This window comes from Oncorhynchus clarkii, chromosome 21, assembly GCF_045791955.1.
Source record: "Oncorhynchus clarkii lewisi isolate Uvic-CL-2024 chromosome 21, UVic_Ocla_1.0, whole genome shotgun sequence".
NCBI lineage: Eukaryota > Metazoa > Chordata > Actinopteri > Salmoniformes > Salmonidae > Oncorhynchus > Oncorhynchus clarkii.
The window spans coordinates 27,481,515-27,499,972 of NC_092167.1; the positions used below are offsets into that span (position 1 = coordinate 27,481,515).

At 42.9% G+C, this 18,458-nt stretch overlaps 1 protein-coding gene across 1 annotated transcript in view; it reads right to left on the minus strand.

The window, feature by feature from the left end:
• Positions 1-18,458, minus strand: part of LOC139378815 (collagen alpha-5(IV) chain-like) — a 96,567-nt gene that overhangs the window by 51,627 nt on the left and 26,482 nt on the right. Inside the window, exons 2-11 of the mRNA XM_071121337.1 lie at positions 4,020-4,079; positions 3,534-3,623; positions 3,372-3,416; positions 3,099-3,143; positions 2,634-2,696; positions 2,387-2,440; positions 2,012-2,038; positions 1,720-1,800; positions 1,216-1,278; positions 97-132 (exon numbers count right to left, since the gene is read on the minus strand). Of these exons, the coding sequence (XP_070977438.1) occupies positions 97-132; positions 1,216-1,278; positions 1,720-1,800; positions 2,012-2,038; positions 2,387-2,440; positions 2,634-2,696; positions 3,099-3,143; positions 3,372-3,416; positions 3,534-3,623; positions 4,020-4,079 (564 nt within the window). The remainder of the gene's footprint in view (positions 1-96; positions 133-1,215; positions 1,279-1,719; positions 1,801-2,011; positions 2,039-2,386; positions 2,441-2,633; positions 2,697-3,098; positions 3,144-3,371; positions 3,417-3,533; positions 3,624-4,019; positions 4,080-18,458) is intronic.

Here is an 18,458-nt window from a genome sequence, read left to right on the forward strand (position 1 = left end):
GCGCGCGTGTGTGTATGTGTGTGTGCGCGCGCATGTGTGTGTATGTGTGTGTGCGCGCGCATGTGTGTGTGTGATTCAGGGTGTAAAGCAACTCACCTTAGGACCGGGAGGACCAGGAGGCCCGGAACGACCCTACAAAACAACACACAACACTTTACTAACAACACATAAAAAATTATTAGCAACAACACACACAACTTTATTCACAACGCACGGTAAACTGTATAACTATTGATAGTACAATAAAACATTATTACTCCCTTAACTACATTGGATAAGTTCTTATATTGATCTGTGAGACTTCAGATCACAAACACACTACTGGATGTCACAACAGGTCTGAGGACAGTTTGACTGACTGTCCCTCAGAACATAACGTTTGGAACAGGACTGGGACCAGTTTGACTGTGCAAGGTCCCTCAGAACATAACGTTTGGAACAGGACTGGGACCAGTTTGACAGTGCAAAGTCCCTCAGAACATAATGTTTGGAACAGGACTGGGACCAGTTTGACTGTGTAAAGTTCCTCAGAACATAACGTTTGGAACAGGACTGGGACCTGTTTGCCAGTGCAAAGTCCCTCAGAACATAACGTTTGGAACAGGACTGGGACCTGTTTGACTGTGCAAAGTCCCTCAGAACATAACGTTTGGAACAGGACTGGGACCAGTTTGACAGTGCAAAGTCCCTCAGAACATAACGTTTGGAACAGGACTGGGACCTGTTTGACTGTGCAAAGTCCCTCAGAACATAACGTTTGGAACAGGACTGGGACCTGTTTGACTGTGCAAAGTCCCTCAGAACATTACGTTTGGAACAGGACTGGGACCAGTTTGACTGTGTAAAGTCCCTCAGAACATAACATTTGGAACAGGACTGGGACCTGTTTGACTGTGCAAAGTCCCTTAGAACATAACGTTTGTAACAGGTCTGGGACCCGATTTGACTGTGTAAAGTCCCTCAGAACATAACGGACAAGTGGCGTTTGTAGTTAAGACGATTTGGTACTTTCAGGGTTTTCTTAAACTATGAGTCGGGAACCAAAGTGTGCCCTGGGCATGTGAAATGTAGGTCACAAGTTACGAGAACTATATTTGCACCCTATTTCTTCTTAAATTAGGTCGTTGGATGATGATTTGGGTCAATGGGAGGAAGTTCAATATCTCATTTGGGTCTCGAACTGAAAAAGTTGTCAGAACCCCTGTATCAGTGTACCTCATAACCTCTGGGGCCAGGTGGACCGACAGGGCCCGACAATCCCGCAGGGCCGGTGTTACCCTAGAAACAAGACGGACACCACAAACGTTACCCAGAGAGCTAGGTGTTGAAACGGTTTTACATGACATCTCTTACACAGGAGGTCGGTGGGAGGACGGGCTCGTGGTAACGCCTGGAGCGGAATGAGTCGAACGCCATCAAAAACATCTAGCACACACACGGTTGCATACTACTCCATTTCGCTCCGGTCCAGATATTATTAGGAGCCGTCCTCCCCTCAGCAGCCTCCACGGATCTCTCATAATGATTTGCCATTCCATTTGATTGGTTCTGATCATCCAAACACGAGCAATATATTACATTAGACTACCATTTCACGAGAAAAAAAATCGCTAGACAAAGTCTACAGATTATAATTTTTTATTTTTTGAAATGTCCCTTTAAAAAAAAAGAAATCAGTTAAGTTCAAAGTGGTTCTATGGTTCTATATAGAGTACTCACGGGGACTCCAGGCAAACCTGGTAGGCCTACACCTCCTTTCTGTCCGAAGCGGTCATTGGAGATGACATCGCCTAGGTCTCCCTGGAGAGGGACACCAGGAAGAGGTTCGACAGGAACACATCACACAGGTACTAGCTACAGAACTAGAGTTACTCGCACAGCTCCACAGACAGACAGGCCTGGTGAATGTACAGGTGTTTTTTTTAATCTAACGATAACAATGTACAGGTGTTTTAAAAAAAAAATCTAACGATAACAACCGCTGAGAACAGTGCGGGAAAAGTATAGTAACCTTTTGTCCCGGCAGACCAGGTGGACCCTGCAAACGAGCAGAGAGATAATGAATACATTTCAAAGTCTCATTTAGTTCCCTTTTCCAAGTTTCCACGCAGAGAAATGACAAGGTGCACCTGTGTATCTATATTTCATACAGGTTCAGTCAGTTAAGAACAAATTCTTATTTACAACGACGCCCTGTCATGAGGCAAGAGCGGCAAGTATGACACGCCAATAGGTGAAACAATAACATACAAAGAACAGTCAAAAAAGACATATGCGGAGTCAGTAAAACGTTCAGTAATATGCAGCATTGAAGAGGACAGGGGGGGGGGGGAATGGATGTAGGTGTATGAGAGGACAGAGAAGTGTGTGCGTGTGTGTGACCCACCGATCGGCCCTCCAGTCCGGGGAATCCTGGACTTCCAGGGAATCCTCTCTCACCCTAAGAAGAGACACAATCCACCCTTTCATTTCGCATCAACAACCTGGTTAACTTTTCCAATATGCTGCCATCTAGTGGCCAGATGTGATAGACCACTTAGGCCAGTTTCAGTCCAGATTCAGGAGAACCCGAGTTCCCTCAGGACTAGACAGAGTTGTATGGCTGTCAGTCAGTAGTAACCATAATAACCTACCTTGGTCCCGTTGCAGCCTGCAGTTCCCCTTGGGCCCGGGGGCCCGTCCTGTCCTGGGAGACCCTAGAAGAGAACACACAGAGGACAACAGGAAGTCAAACATCAGACAGGGAGTGAGGTCACATGACTCCGTGGTGACAATCCATACTGGATATCAGGCCGGGTCAAAAACAACCAGAGAAAGTTCAGTATACGTTCCATCATGGCAACATCTCAATTCTCCACCCTTTTCCAGAAGTGTGCACTTGCACACTTCCCGTCATTCATTTAAAAGCATGGGATTAGTGTAAGCAATGGCTGGGACAAAAACATTCTCCTCTCTTGGCTGGAGAAAAATGCATGCGAGAAAGTGTGCAATTGGACACGGCCAGAGAATGGAGGATAACTGGGACTCATCTCTGTACCAGAGGGGATGCAGACGGGCACTCTACAACACGTGAGAACTGGGACTGGTTGGAAACTTACTGGAATTCCTGGTGTTCCTGGGAACCCGGGCAGTCCAGGAGGTCCCTGTGGGAATAACGAGGAAGATAAATTAACAACATGAGTTAGGATGACTTTGTGTAATGAGGCATTCAATTCAGAAACAGCTATGGAGCTTCTGTTTTATTGGAGTGAAACGAGGACCTCTGATGGACAGGGGGGAGTACTACACTCCAGGATGGTGTACACTGAAAATTGAAATATTACAGACAGAAGTGTGGGACTTCGTCAAGTTAATAAATCTGGGTCACTCACCCTAATTCCTTTTGGACCGGATGGCCCTGAAGGTCCGTCACCACCCTGAGAGAGAGGAAGACAGAGGGGGAGAGGAGGGAAGTAAAGGATTAGTTTTCAAGTTCCCAGATAAAGTCAGGTGTTATGTTGCTCCTACAACAAGATCCAGGAAGCAGCCCCTACCTTCTCTCCCCTGCCTCCGATTGGCCCCTCAGGTCCGGGGAACCCTGGTACGCCTGGCTGACCCTGTAGCCCTGGGAAACCCCTCTCGCCCTGTGGAACATAGAACATGGAACATCATGCATAGAACATCACACGTAGAACATTACACGTAGAACATCACACGTAGAACATCACACGTAGAACATTACACATATAACATTACACGTAGAACATCACACATAGAACATCACACGTAGAACATCACACGTAGAACATCACACGTAGAACATCACACATAGAACATCACACGCAGAACCTCACACGTAGAACATTACACATAGAACATCACACATAGAACACACAGTTCTAACAAACTCTTCTTAACTGCAGATAGCACACAGACAAAAGAGTCATTACAAATCAAACAATGAAATAATGTGTCATGTTATGGTTGTTTTCTACAGTAGGTCATTACTGTAGGTGTGTGTGTGTGTGTTTCACACTCACCTTGCCTCCTTTTACCCCGCTGCAGTCACACTTTGATCCCGCTGCACAGCCATGACAGGCCTGTAGGATGGGGAGAGATGAGAGAGATAAGAGAGAGATGAGAGAGGTAAGAGAGAGATAAGAGAGAGGTGAGAGAGAGATGAGAGAAGTAAGAGAGAGGTGAGAGAGAGATGAGAGAAGTAAGAGAGAGAGAGAGAGAGAGAGAGAGAGGTGAGAGAGGTGAGAGATGTGAGAGAGAGAGAGAGAGAGAGAGAGAGAGAGAGAGAGGTGAGAGAGGTGAGAGAGAGAGAGAGAGAGAGAAAGAGAGAGAGAGGGAGAACACACACAACATCGAGCTGCTGAAGTGAGCCCCCGACGTCTACGAGGACCGTGTGCTCTCGCTCTCCGTGGCCAACGTGAGTAAGTCATTTAGTTCACAGTTGTGTTAAACACAGTCAGAGATTTCCGTCTGTTTTGAATGCGGCATCTGTCTGGACTAGTACGAACATTACAGAGTAAAACAGTTTTTAGGTAAAAAAATCTGAAACCAGAAATGCTCACATAGGACCTACCAACGACAGGTGGATCCACACATGAAACAAAAAGACACCTCAAAATGAAATACAAGGAACATTTATTTTAAAATAACAAGTATAATGGTCATTGGAAATGCTGTAGCGTAATGCATTTAAATTAGGACAAAACATATGCTAATATTATGTCAATAAAATATCAGAATGGATTGTCACCCCCAAAATGTCACAAGGCTAGACAGATAGACTACTTCAATCACCTAACCAAACCTACATGTACATATTACTTCAATCAATCATCTAACCAAACCTACATGTACATATTACTTCAATCAATCATCTAACCAAACCTACATGTACATATTACTTCAATCAATCACCTAACCAAACCTACATGTACATATTACTTCAATCAATCACCTAACCAAACCTACATGTACATATTACTTCAATCAATCATTCACCTAACCAAACCTACATGTACATATTACTTCAATCAATCACCTAACCAAACCTACATGTACATATTACTTCAATCACTCACCTGACCAAACCTACATGTACATATTACTTCAATCAATCACCTAACCAAACCTACATGTACATATTACTTCAATCAATCACCTAACCAAACCTACATGTACATATTACTTCAATCAATCATCTAACCAAACCTACATGTACTGTACATATTACTTCAATCAATCATTCACCTGACCAAACCTACATGTACATATTACTTCAATCAATCAATCATCTAACCAAACCTACATGTACTGTACATATTACTTCAATCAATCATCTAACCAAACCTACATGTACATATTACTTCAATCAATCACCTGACCAAACCTACATGTACATATTACTTCAATCAATCACCTGACCAAACCTACATGTACTGTACATATTACTTCAATCAATCACCTGACCAAACCTACATGTACATATTACTTCAATCAATCACCTGACCAAATCTACATGTACATATTACTTCAATCAATCACCTGACCAAACCTACATGTACATATTACTTCAATCAATCACCTAACCAAACCTACATGTACATATTACTTAAATTAATCACCTGACCAAACCTACATGTACATATTACTTCAATCAATCACCTGACCAAACCTACATGTACTGTACATATTACTTCAATCAATCAATCATCTAACCAAACCTACATGTACATATTACTTCAATCAATCACCTAACCAAACCTACATGTACATATTACTTAAATCAATCACCTGACCAAATCTACATGTACATATTACTTCAATCAATCACCTGACCAAACCTACATGTACATATTACTTCAATCAATCACCTAACCAAACCTACATGTACATATTACTTCAATCAATCACCTGACCAAACCTACATGTACATATTACTTCAATCAATCACCTGACCAAACCTACATGTACATATTACTTCAATCAATCATCTAACCAAACCTACATGTACATATTACTTCAATCAATCACCTGACCAAACCTACATGTACATATTACTTCAATCAATCACCTAACCAAACCTACATGTACATATTACTTCAATCAATCACCTAACCAAACCTACATGTACATATTACTTAAATTAATCACCTGACCAAACCTACATGTACATATTACTTCAATCAATCACCTGACCAAACCTACATGTACATATTACTTCAATCAATCACCTAACCAAACCTACATGTACATATTACTTCAATCAATCACCTAACCAAACCTACATGTACATATTACTTAAATTAATCACCTGACCAAACCTACATGTACATATTACTTCAATCAATCACCTAACCAAGCCTACATGTACATATTACTTAAATTAATCACCTGACCAAACCTACATGTACATATTACTTCAATCAATCACCTAACCAAACCTACATGTACTGTACATATTACTTCAATCAATCATTCACCTGACCAAACCTACATGTACATATTACTTCAATCAATCACCTAACCAAACCTACATGTACATATTACTTAAATTAATCACCTGACCAAACCTACATGTACATATTACTTCAATCATTCACCTGACCAAACCTACATGTACATATTACTTCAATCAATCACCTGACCAAACCTACATGTACATATTACTTCAATCAATCACCTGACCAAACCTACATGTACATATTACTTCAATCAATCACCTAACCAAACCTACATGTACATATTACTTAAATTAATCACCTGACCAAACCTACATGTACATATTACTTCAATCAATCACCTGACCAAACCTACATGTACTGTACATATTACTTCAATCAATCAATCATCTAACCAAACCTACATGTACTGTACATATTACTTCAATCAATCATTCACCTGACCAAACCTACATGTACATATTACTTCAATCAATCACCTGACCAAACCTACATGTACTGTACATATTACTTCAATCAATCACCTGACCAAACCTACATGTACATATTACTTCAATCAATCACCTAACCAAACCTACATGTACTGTACATATTACTTCAATCAATCACCTGACCAAACCTACATGTACATATTACTTCAATCAATCAATCATCTAACCAAACCTACATGTACTGTACATATTACTTCAATCAATCACCTGACCAAACCTACATGTAAATATTACTTCAATCAATCAATCACCTAACCAAACCTACTTGTACATATTACTTCAATCAATCATTCACCTGACCAAACCTACATGTACATATTACTTCAATCAATCACCTAACCAAATCTACATGTACTGTACATATTACTTCAATCAATCACCTGACCAAACCTACATGTACATATTACTTAAATTAATCACCTGACCAAATCTACATGTACTGTACATATTACTTCAATCAATCATCTAACCAAACCTACATGTACATATTACTTCAATCAATCACCTGACCAAACCTACATGTACATATTACTTCAATCAATCAATCACCTAACCAAACCTACATGTACTGTACATATTACTTCAATCAATCACCTGACCAAACCTACATGTACATATTACTTCAATCAATCACCTAACCAAACCTACATGTACATATTACTTCAATCAATCACCTAACCAAATCTACATGTACATATTACTTCAATCAATCACCTGACCAAATCTACATGTACATATTACTTCAATCAATCATCTAACCAAACCTACATGTACATATTACTTCAATCAATCATTCACCTAACCAAACCTACATGTACATATTACTTCAATCAATCATCTAACCAAACCTACATGTACATATTACTTCAATCAATCACCTGACCAAACCTACATGTACTGTACATATTACTTCAATCAATCACCTGACCAAACCTACATGTACATATTACTTCAATCAATCACCTGACCAAACCTACATGTACATATTACTTCAATCAATCATCTAACCAAACCTACATGTACATATTACTTCAATCAATCACCTGACCAAACCTACATGTACATATTACTTCAATCAATCATCTAACCAAATCTACATGTACATATTACTTCAATCATTCACCTGACCAAACCTACATGTACATATTACTTCAATCAATCACCTAACCAAACCTACATGTACATATTACTTCAATCAATCACCTAACCAAACCTACATGTACATATTACTTCAATCAATCACCTAACCAAATCTACATGTACATATTACTTCAATCAATCACCTAACCAAACCTACATGTACATATTACTTCAATCAATCACCTAACCAAACCTACATGTACATATTACTTCAATCAATCACCTAACCAAACCTACATGTACATATTACTTCAATCAATCACCTGACCAAACCTACATGTACATATTACTTCAATCAATCACCTAACCAAACCTACATGTACATATTACTTCAATCAATCATCTAACCAAGCCTACATGTACTGTACATATTACTTCAATCAATCATCTAACCAAGCCTACATGTACATATTACTTCAATCAATCACCTAACCAAACCTACATGTACATATTACTTCAATCAATCATCTAACCAAGCCTACATGTACTGTACATATTACTTCAATCAATCATCTAACCAAACCTACATGTACATATTACTTCAATCATTCACCTGACCAAACCTACATGTACTGTACATATTACTTCAATCAATCACCTGACCAAACCTACATGTACATATTACTTCAATCAATCACCTGACCAAACCTACATGTACATATTACTTCAATCAATCACCTAACCAAACCTACATGTACTGTACATATTACTTCAATCAATCATCTAACCAAACCTACATGTACTGTACATATTACTTCAATCAATCACCTGACCAAACCTACATGTACATATTACTTCAATCAATCACCTAACCAAACCTACATGTACATATTACTTCAATCAATCACCTGACCAAACCTACATGTACATATTACTTCAATCAATCACCTAACCAAACCTACATGTACATATTACTTCAATCAATCACCTGACCAAACCTACATGTACATATTACTTCAATCAATCACCTGACCAAACCTACATGTACATATTACTTCAATCAATCACCTAACCAAACCTACATGTACTGTACATATTACTTCAATCAATCACCTGACCAAACCTACATGTACATATTACTTCAATCAATCACCTAACCAAACCTACATGTACATATTACTTCAATCAATCACCTGACCAAACCTACATGTACATATTACTTCAATCAATCACCTGACCAAACCTACATGTACATATTACTTCAATCAATCACCTGACCAAACCTACATGTACATATTACTTCAATCAATCAATCACCTAACCAAATCTACATGTACTGTACATATTACTTCAATCAATCACCTGACCAAACCTACATGTACATATTACTTCAATCAATCACCTGACCAAACCTACATGTACATATTACTTCAATCAATCACCTGACCAAACCTACATGTACATATTACTTCAATCAATCACCTAACCAAATCTACATGTACATATTACTTCAATCAATCACCTAACCAAACCTACATGTACATATTACTTCAATCAATCACCTAACCAAATCTACATGTACTGTACATATTACTTCAATCAATCACCCCAACTAGCTCGTACCCCAGTACACTGACTCAGTACTGTATATAGCCTTGTTATTGTTATTTCATTGTGTTATTATATTGTATTACTATTACATTTTTTATCTACTTGGACATTTTCATAACTTTGAACTGTATTGTTGGGAAAGTGCTTGTAAGTGAGCATTTCGCGGTAGTCTACAGTTGCTGTATTCGGCGCACGTGACAAATACAATGTCCCTTGTAGAAGCCTGGGCCTACCATTCATCTCTCTCTCTGTACACATTCTAAATAAGAGTAGGCCTACATCTCTAGCCTGGGTAGCCAGTGAGCCGTAGACAATAGGGAAAGAGGGGAAGGCCTTTACAGACATAGCAGATCCTTTATCTCAACAGTACTGTAAGTCTTGAGACCTAACCTCTACCATCAGGGAAGCCCTCTCCCTAGTTTAAGCTTGTTTTGGTACTCTTTTCTGGGTTACCACTTACCTTCATCTGGGTCTGGCTAAGGTATGAGTTAGACACCTTGGTCCGGACCTAGAGTGTCTCTGGGCACTGGTCAGCTCTGTCAGTCTAGATAACTCTTGACATTCCTGCCCTGTGTCCTATTTGTTTAATATCCTGCCTGGCATACATGCAGGGCAGAGCAGTCCTGTACCTGCCTGGCACTGTGTCAACACACATGGAAACACTTAATCAACAGCTAGGATGCCTCTCTCCTCCCTCTCCTCCCTCATTCCCTCTGTATCTATCCGTCTTCCTCCAGCCTCTGTCTGTCAGACCATTCGTCTCCCTCCCTCGGTGTGTGTGTGTGTGTGTGTGTGTGTGTGTGTGTGTGTGTGTGTGTGTGTGTGTGTGTGTGTGTGTGTGTGTCGTCACTAGTGCTGGGCGATTAGTGCTTTTTGAGGACGGTTCGGTTCAGTTCCATCATTAAAAAATAATCGCGGTTTTCGATTTCGGTTTCAATTATTAAATGCCTTATGTGGGTTGAATATAGTAACAACACAGGATAAAACAAGTCCCATGATGGTAGTGACTGCCCATTACTGATTATCACTTATTAACCACAATTTATTCACATTACTTTACTTTAAATAACATATTTTAATTGTTGTGTAAATTAAATAAGGCATACTATTATGACTGAATACCAACTATGCCGAATACCAACTATGCCGAATACCAACTATGCTGAAAACCAACTATGCTGAATACCAAATTTACTGAATGCCAACTATGCTGAATACCAACTATGCTGAATACCAACTATGCTGAATACCAACTATGGTGAATACCAACTATGGTGAATACCAACTATGCTGAATACCAAATATGCTGAATGCCAACTATGCTGAATACCAACTATGCTGAATACCAACAATCAAATCCAACTTAGATCATGCATTTTCAGGTAGATACGTCGCCAAGCAACTGCTCTCTATCCCTCTCAATCTCACATTCTCCTGTCTCTTCTCTCCATGTCTGCCCCACACTAACCTAACGTAGCAGGCGTCAAAGAAACACGCAGACCGGACAAGTAACGCAATGGATTATGGTCATTGTAGTTAATTACCACGTTTTCTGCGATAAACTATGTCGAATATTGGCCTTTTGGAAACTACAACTCCGTACTGCATCGCACAGTTCGAGCTTGATCTGATTTATCTCTAGAGAAACTGCGCCGTGTGTGTGTGTGTGTTACTATCCCCTGAGTGACTGTCATAGAATGTCACTGGTGTAAATGTCAAGTGTATCAGGTTGTCAGAAGGAGAGCGAAAGGAAGAAGTGGATAGGAAGTCACAGAAAGTTCTGAACTCATAACACCGGGTCTGAGCTGTAATGCTGTAATGTAGCTACTACGTTATACCATCTGACCTTCTCGACCTCCTCGTGTGTGAGGAGTCATGTTCACGACAATTTCCCTGGCAACATACTTTCACTCTGGGTTCTATAGTAAAACTATGAATCAAGTAACAATAACGTTAAAGTGAAACGCCAAGTTCTATACTGTACGAAAGTGACACTTCCTGGATCCACGTTTTGTAGGACAAGTTGAGAACCTCAAATTCTCATCGTCAAAGTTGTGGAAACGCGGTGATATAAAGATGTACAGGTAACTGCCAAAATAAAGGAAACACCAACATTAAGTGTCTTAAAAGGGTGTTATGCCACGAGGAGCCACCAGAACAACTTCGATGCAACTTGACATAGATTCTACAAGTCTTATCAATGCATAGTCCCTTTACCCCTACCTACATGTACCTCAATTACCTCCATTACCTCAACTAACCTGTACCTCTTAACTCGGTGCCGGTACCCTTTGTATATAGCCTCATTATAGTTATTTTGTTGTGTTACTATTTTTCCTTAAGTTTATTTAGCAAATTTGTCTTACTTACTTCTTTTTTTTAACTCTGCATCGTTGGTTAAGGGCTCTTAAGGAAACATTTCACGGCAAGGTTGTACTCAGTGCATGTGACAAATAACATTTGATGTGTCTGGAATTCGATTGGAGGGATGTTGACACCCTTCTTCCACAAGAAATTCCCAAATGAGGTGGTGGAAAATGCTGTCTCAGAATCTCCTTTAAGTGTTCAATTGGGTTGAGATCTGGTGACACACACACGCACGCACGCACGCACACACACACACACACACACACACACACACACACACACACACACACACACACACACACACACACACACACACACACACACACACACACACACACACACACACACACACACACACACTTTAAACTCCTTTATGCCCCTTTGAGACCCACCTTTCAAAGTAACTGAGATCTCTTCTTCTACCATGGTAACCAAAATAATGGGCAACTGGACATTTTTTTTTACGTGACTCTAAGCATGATGGGAGTCTAATTGCCTAATTAAATCAGGAACCACACCTGTGTGGAAGCACCTGCTTTCAATATATTTTGTATCCCTCATTTTCTCAAGTTACCTGTATATTACAATGTACACCTATAGGTGTTTCCGAGTGAATGTACTTTTCAGCATATTTGACGGCCAAGAAGAAGAACAAAGACGAAAAGCTACAACATTTTCATTAGAACTCCTCACATGAACCACAACTCCCTCCAGCTGTATAGGTCTCACTTTCAGCAGCTTGCTTTTTTAAATTATATACCGGCTGGCAATGTTCAGTAAAAAAAACAGTATCATCTAATTTAAAACACATCAATATGTCTGTAACTAACAGGTTCTTACCGTACCGAGTCCTCAACTCGAGCAGACACACTCAAGCATGCTAACACCAAGGCTGCGGGAGTTGTATTTCAAATGAAACCCCTTCTAACTTTTGTCAGTGTGTCTTACTTCTTGAGCGTCAAATATTTGGCGGGCCTCCTGAGTAGCGCAGCTATCTAATGCACTGCATCGTGGTGCTAGAGGCATCGCTACAGAACCGGGTTCAATCCCGGGCTGTGTCGCAGCCGGCCGCGACCGGGAGAACCATGAGGCGGTGCATAATTGGCCCAGTGTTGTTAGGGGAGGGTTTGGCCAGCCGGGATGTCCTTGTCCCATCTAGCAACTCCTGTGGCGGGCCAGGCGCGTGCACGCTGACACGGTCGCCAGTTGAACGGTGTTTCCTCCGACACATTGGTGCGGCTAGCTTCTGGGTTAAGCGAGCAGTGTGTCAAGAAGCAGTGCGCCTTGGCAGGGTCGTGATCCGGAGGACGCATTGCTCTCGAACCTTCGCCTCTCCCGAGTCCGTATGGGAGTTGCAGCGATGAGACAAGACTGTAACTACCAATTGGATATCAGGAAATTGGGGAGAAAAAAGGCATCGGGTACGTGCAAATCAATACACAAATGTAAGTATAATTTTAAATATACAGTGTATCTGAAATGACTTAGTTTTGGTGAATTTGATGATATAATCTTGAAGCCTAGTCAAGATGACCTGGAAGTATGATGTAGGAAAATGTCACTTTCATATCATATTCAATAATATTCTGACCTCAGACTTCCTCTATCCCTTTTCTCTCTCACTCTCTTAATCTCGCTCTCTTTGATTCTTTCAGTCTTTCTGTCTCCCCACCCTCTCTCTCCCTCTCTCTCTCTCTCTCTGTTCCCCCTGAGCTCTCTCTCTCTGTTCCCCCCTGAGGCATTGTCTAATTGGGGTAGTTATAAAGACCCATCGGGGCTTGGCCAGAGCTCAAACACTAACCGACTGTTAAATGGTTTCCCGGTAATGATATAACACATGTCTGTAAGGGCAATAACAGGGAGGGTGAAATAAGAGAGAGAGAAAAAGGTAGAGAGAGAAAGAGATAGAGAGAGAGAACACACACAACATCGTGCTGCAGAAGTGAGCTGCCGACGCGGGCCCCCGGCGTCTACGAGGACTGTGTGCTCTCGTTCTCCGTGGCCAACGTGAGTAAGTCATTTAAACGTGTTAACCCCCGCAAGGCTGCCGGCCTAGACGGCATCCCAAGCCATGTCCTCAAAGCATGTGCAGAGCAGCTGGCTGGAGTGTTGACGGACATATTACATTTATCCATATCCCAATCTGTTTGTCCTCACTTGCTTCCCCTCCGCCACGCTGAGACCACAGGGAGGAGGTGAGGGCCCTGACGGAGTGGTGCCAGGAGAATAACCTCTCCCTCAACGTCAACAAAACCAAGGAGCTGATCGTGGACTACAGGAGACAGCAGAGAGAGAGCACGACCCCTAGCCACATCAACGGGGCTGCCGTGGAGTGGATGGAAAGCTTTAAGTTCCTCGGCGTGCACATCACTGACAACCTGAAATGGGTCCCATCACACAGACAGCCTCAGGAGGCTGAAGAAATTCAGCTTGGCCCCATTGAGAGCATCCTGTCGGGCTATATCACCGCCTGGTACAGCAAATTGCACTGTCAGCAACCGCTGGGCTCTCAGTCTGTTACTATCCGGCCTCCGCCCAGTACCCTGTCCTGAACTTTAGTCTGTTACTAGCCGGCCTCCGCCCAGTACCCTGCCCTGAACTTTAGTCTGTTACTAGCCGGCCTCCGCCCAGTACCCTGCCCTGAACTTTAGTCTGTTACTCGCCGGCCTCCGCCCAGTACCCTGCCCTGAACTTTAGTCTGTTACTATCCGGCCTCCGCCCAGTACCCTGCCCTGAACTTTAGTCTGTTACTATCCGGCCTCCGCCCAGTACCCTGTCCTGAACTTAGGTCTGTTACTATCCGGCCTCCGCCCAGTACCCTGTCCTGAACTTTAGTCTGTTACTATCCGGCCTCCGCCCAGTACCCTGCCCTGAACTTTAGTCTGTTACTATCCGGCCTCCGCCCAGTACCCTGTCCTGAACTTTAGTCTGTTACTCGCCGGCCTCCGCCCAGTACCCTGCCCTGAACTTTAGTCTGTTACTATCCGGCCTCCGCCCAGTACCCTGTCCTGAACTTTAGTCTGTTACTAGCCGGCCTCCGCCCAGTACCATGCCCTGAACTTTAGTCTGTTACTAGCCGGCCTCCGCCCAGTACCCTGCCCTGAACTTTAGTCTGTTACTAGCCGGCCTCCGCCCAGTACCCTGCCCTGAACTTTAGTCTGTTACTCGCTGGCCTCCGCCCAGTACCCTGCCCTGAACTTTAGTCTGTTACTAGCCGGCCTCCGCCCAGTACCCTGCCCTGAACTTTAGTCTGTTACTATCCGGCCTCCGCCCAGTACCCTGCCCTGAACTTTAGTCTGTTACTATCCGGCCTCCGCCCAGTACCCTGCCCTGAACTTTAGTCATTGTTACTATCCGGCCTCCGCCCAGTACCCTGCCCTGAACTTTAGTCATTGTTACTATCCGGCCTCCGCCCAGTACCCTGCCCTGAACTTTAGTCATTGGTACTATCCGGCCTCCGCCCAGTACCCTGCCCTGAACTTTAGTCATTGTTACTATCCGGCCTCCGCCCAGTACCCTGCCCTGAACTTTAGTCATTGGTACTATCCGGCCTCCGCCCAGTACCCTGCCCTGAACTTTAGTCATTGTTACTATCCGGCCTCCGCCCAGTACCCTGCCCTGAACTTTAGTCATTGTTACTATCCGGCTACCACCTGGTACTCAACCCTGCACCTGAGACTGTTGCCCTACATATGTAGTCATTGAACACTGGTCACTTTAATAATGTTTGCATACTGTTTTACCCAGTTTATATGTATATACTGTTAATTTAAAAAAAGTGTATTAAGTGTATATTTTTGTATTTATTGCTAGGTATAGCTGCACTGTTGGAGCTGGAAACACAAGCATTTCGCTGCACCTGCGATAACATCTGCAAATCTGTGTACGTGTCCGATAAACTTTGATTTGATTTGAGAGTGAGAAAGTGTACGGGAGGGGTTGAATGAGGACCAGCATTAACATGAAGAGACACGAGAAGAGGGTCAGGGCAAGGTTGGCCGTGTAGATCACAAATGTTTGTGATTTCAAAAAACAAACTCATAGCCCACCTCAAGGCCTAAAGGTCCATGTTAGGCCTTCTCTGCCCCCCTACCCTGCCCCTTTGGGGTCGTATCAGGAGACGGGGGGTGTGGGTAGGGGGGGGACAGTCAGAGGGCATCTAAGGGCTTGGCAGAACTGGCAGCCACTGCGGGTATGCAAACACACACACCCTCTGCACCTCCCTAGATGAGCGAGTGTGTGCGTAAGCGTCCGTCTGTTATCGGGGGTGTTTTTACAAGCTCTGGATCCCTGATTAGTATCTGGTCTGCTTCAGTTCAATGCTGTCTGTCTCTCCCACGCCCAGCCCTCTAGCCACCCCCCCCCCCCCCCTCACACTGCACCACTGGGGCATGTAATCCAGTCAGGGGGGGTCAGTGAGCTCTAGCAATGTGTCCCCCTCCCCTTTCTCCCTTTCGAATTCACCTTATCCCCCCCCCCCCCCCCCCCCTCCACTACACTCATATTTTATCTTTCTCTCGTCTAGAATGTTCTTAGGCCTGATTAGGAGGGAGCTTCTGGAAAGTTCTTCGGCCTATCAGGACGGAGCTTCAAGAAAGTTCTTTGGCCTGTCAGGAGGGAATTCTTAGAACGTTAGAACGTTCTTCTCATCAGTTAGAATCTAGATAGAATCCATGCATGTTCCATGAAATAACTTCTCCAAAGGGCTTGGAAACTAAAGGGAAATATTGGCAACACTTTGACATCGAGATGTACAACTATGCACAAACAGAGCGTTCGAGAGGATACTGCCAGGTACATAGAAATTCTCGTTCTATACATAGAGCTAGCGTAACTTGGCCACATAGACTGAAGTTGGAGCACATTGTAAAGGACAGAGGTGGTGGAGAGGGGTGAGAAGGGGGAGAGGAGCGGAAGGCATGCACAGTGGGAATTAGCGAGACCAGACTGGAATTCCCCCACTCATCAAAGACTGACTGATGATTACACATCTTTACCCAGCCCTGCCCTGATAAACGCACACTCACACACACACACACACACGCACAAACACTGACACATACGAAACACACACACAGACGTACACACACACACACAGTCAGCATGCACTGCACAATGACACCGCTCTTCTACAGAATCGGAGGGATAGTAGCCGCGACTTACCTACCCCACCCGTAAACAGAATTTCACGGTGTGTGTGTGTGTGCAAAAGAGAGAGTGCTTGCACATGCGCCAGTGCTTGCCACTACTTGCCAGTGCTTGCCACTACTTGCCAGTGCTTGCCACTACTTGCCAGTGCTTGCCAGTACTTGCCAGTACTTGCCAGTGCTTGCCAGTGCTTGCCACTGCTTGCCAGTGCTTGCCAGTACTTGCCAGTGCTTGCCAGTACTTGCCAGTACTTGCCAGTGCCTGCCAGTGCTTGCCAGTGCCTGCCAGTGCTTGCCAGTGCCTGCCAGTGCTTGCCAGTACTTGCCAGTACTTGCCAGTGCCTGCCAGTGTATAACACGTTTTGTATTTAAACTGAGTTGGCATTTTCCGAACTTTGGAGGATTTCAGTGCTTTCATCACTGCTTGATATTTACTGTTACAAGGTTCTACCAAGACAAGGACGTTCAAACATAATATTTTCCTTGGGAATTCTCTGCGGGCATCCCAAATGGCACCCTCTATTCCCTACATAGTGCCCTCATTTTGACCAGAGCCCTTCAGACCGTGATCAAAAGTAGTGCACTGTGTAGGGAATAGGGTGCCACTTGGTGTTGTTTGAAGTGAAGTGACCAAAAGACTAGGAGGAAACCCCTGCCACTAAACACACCCACGAACACACACACACGTACGCACGCACACCTCACCACAGTGGCATAATGTGTTTTTTTTGCTCCTTTGCACCCCAGTATCTCTACTTCACATTCATCTTCTGTACATCTATCACTCCAGTGTTTAATTGCTCAATTGTAATTATTTCGCCACTATGGCCTATTTATTGCCTTACCTCCCTTATCTTACCTCATTTGCACACACTCTATACAGACATTTTTCCTATTGTGTTATTGACTGCATGTTTGTTTATCCCATTTGTAACTCTGTGTTGTTGTTTGTGTCGCACTGCTTTGCTTTATCTTGGCCAGGTCGCAGTTGTAAAGGAGAACTTGTTCTCAACTAGCCTACCTGGTTAAATAAAGGTGAAATAAAAAATTATTATTATTTATTTTTTTAAACCATCCTGGAATCACAATGAAATGTCCAGGAATTCTCTAGATTATTCCGACAAACGACCACTGCTCTCAGCCAATGAAAAAATAAAAAGAGAGAGAACTGAAAATACGCCAAGAACAGTAGACTGTTACAGGTACTAAATCTCTCCCAGATCATATCCATGGAAGCAGAATGAAGTTGCTGCTAGAATAAAGTTCAGCTACATGCTGATCTAGGATCAGTGTCTTTTTCTTTTTCC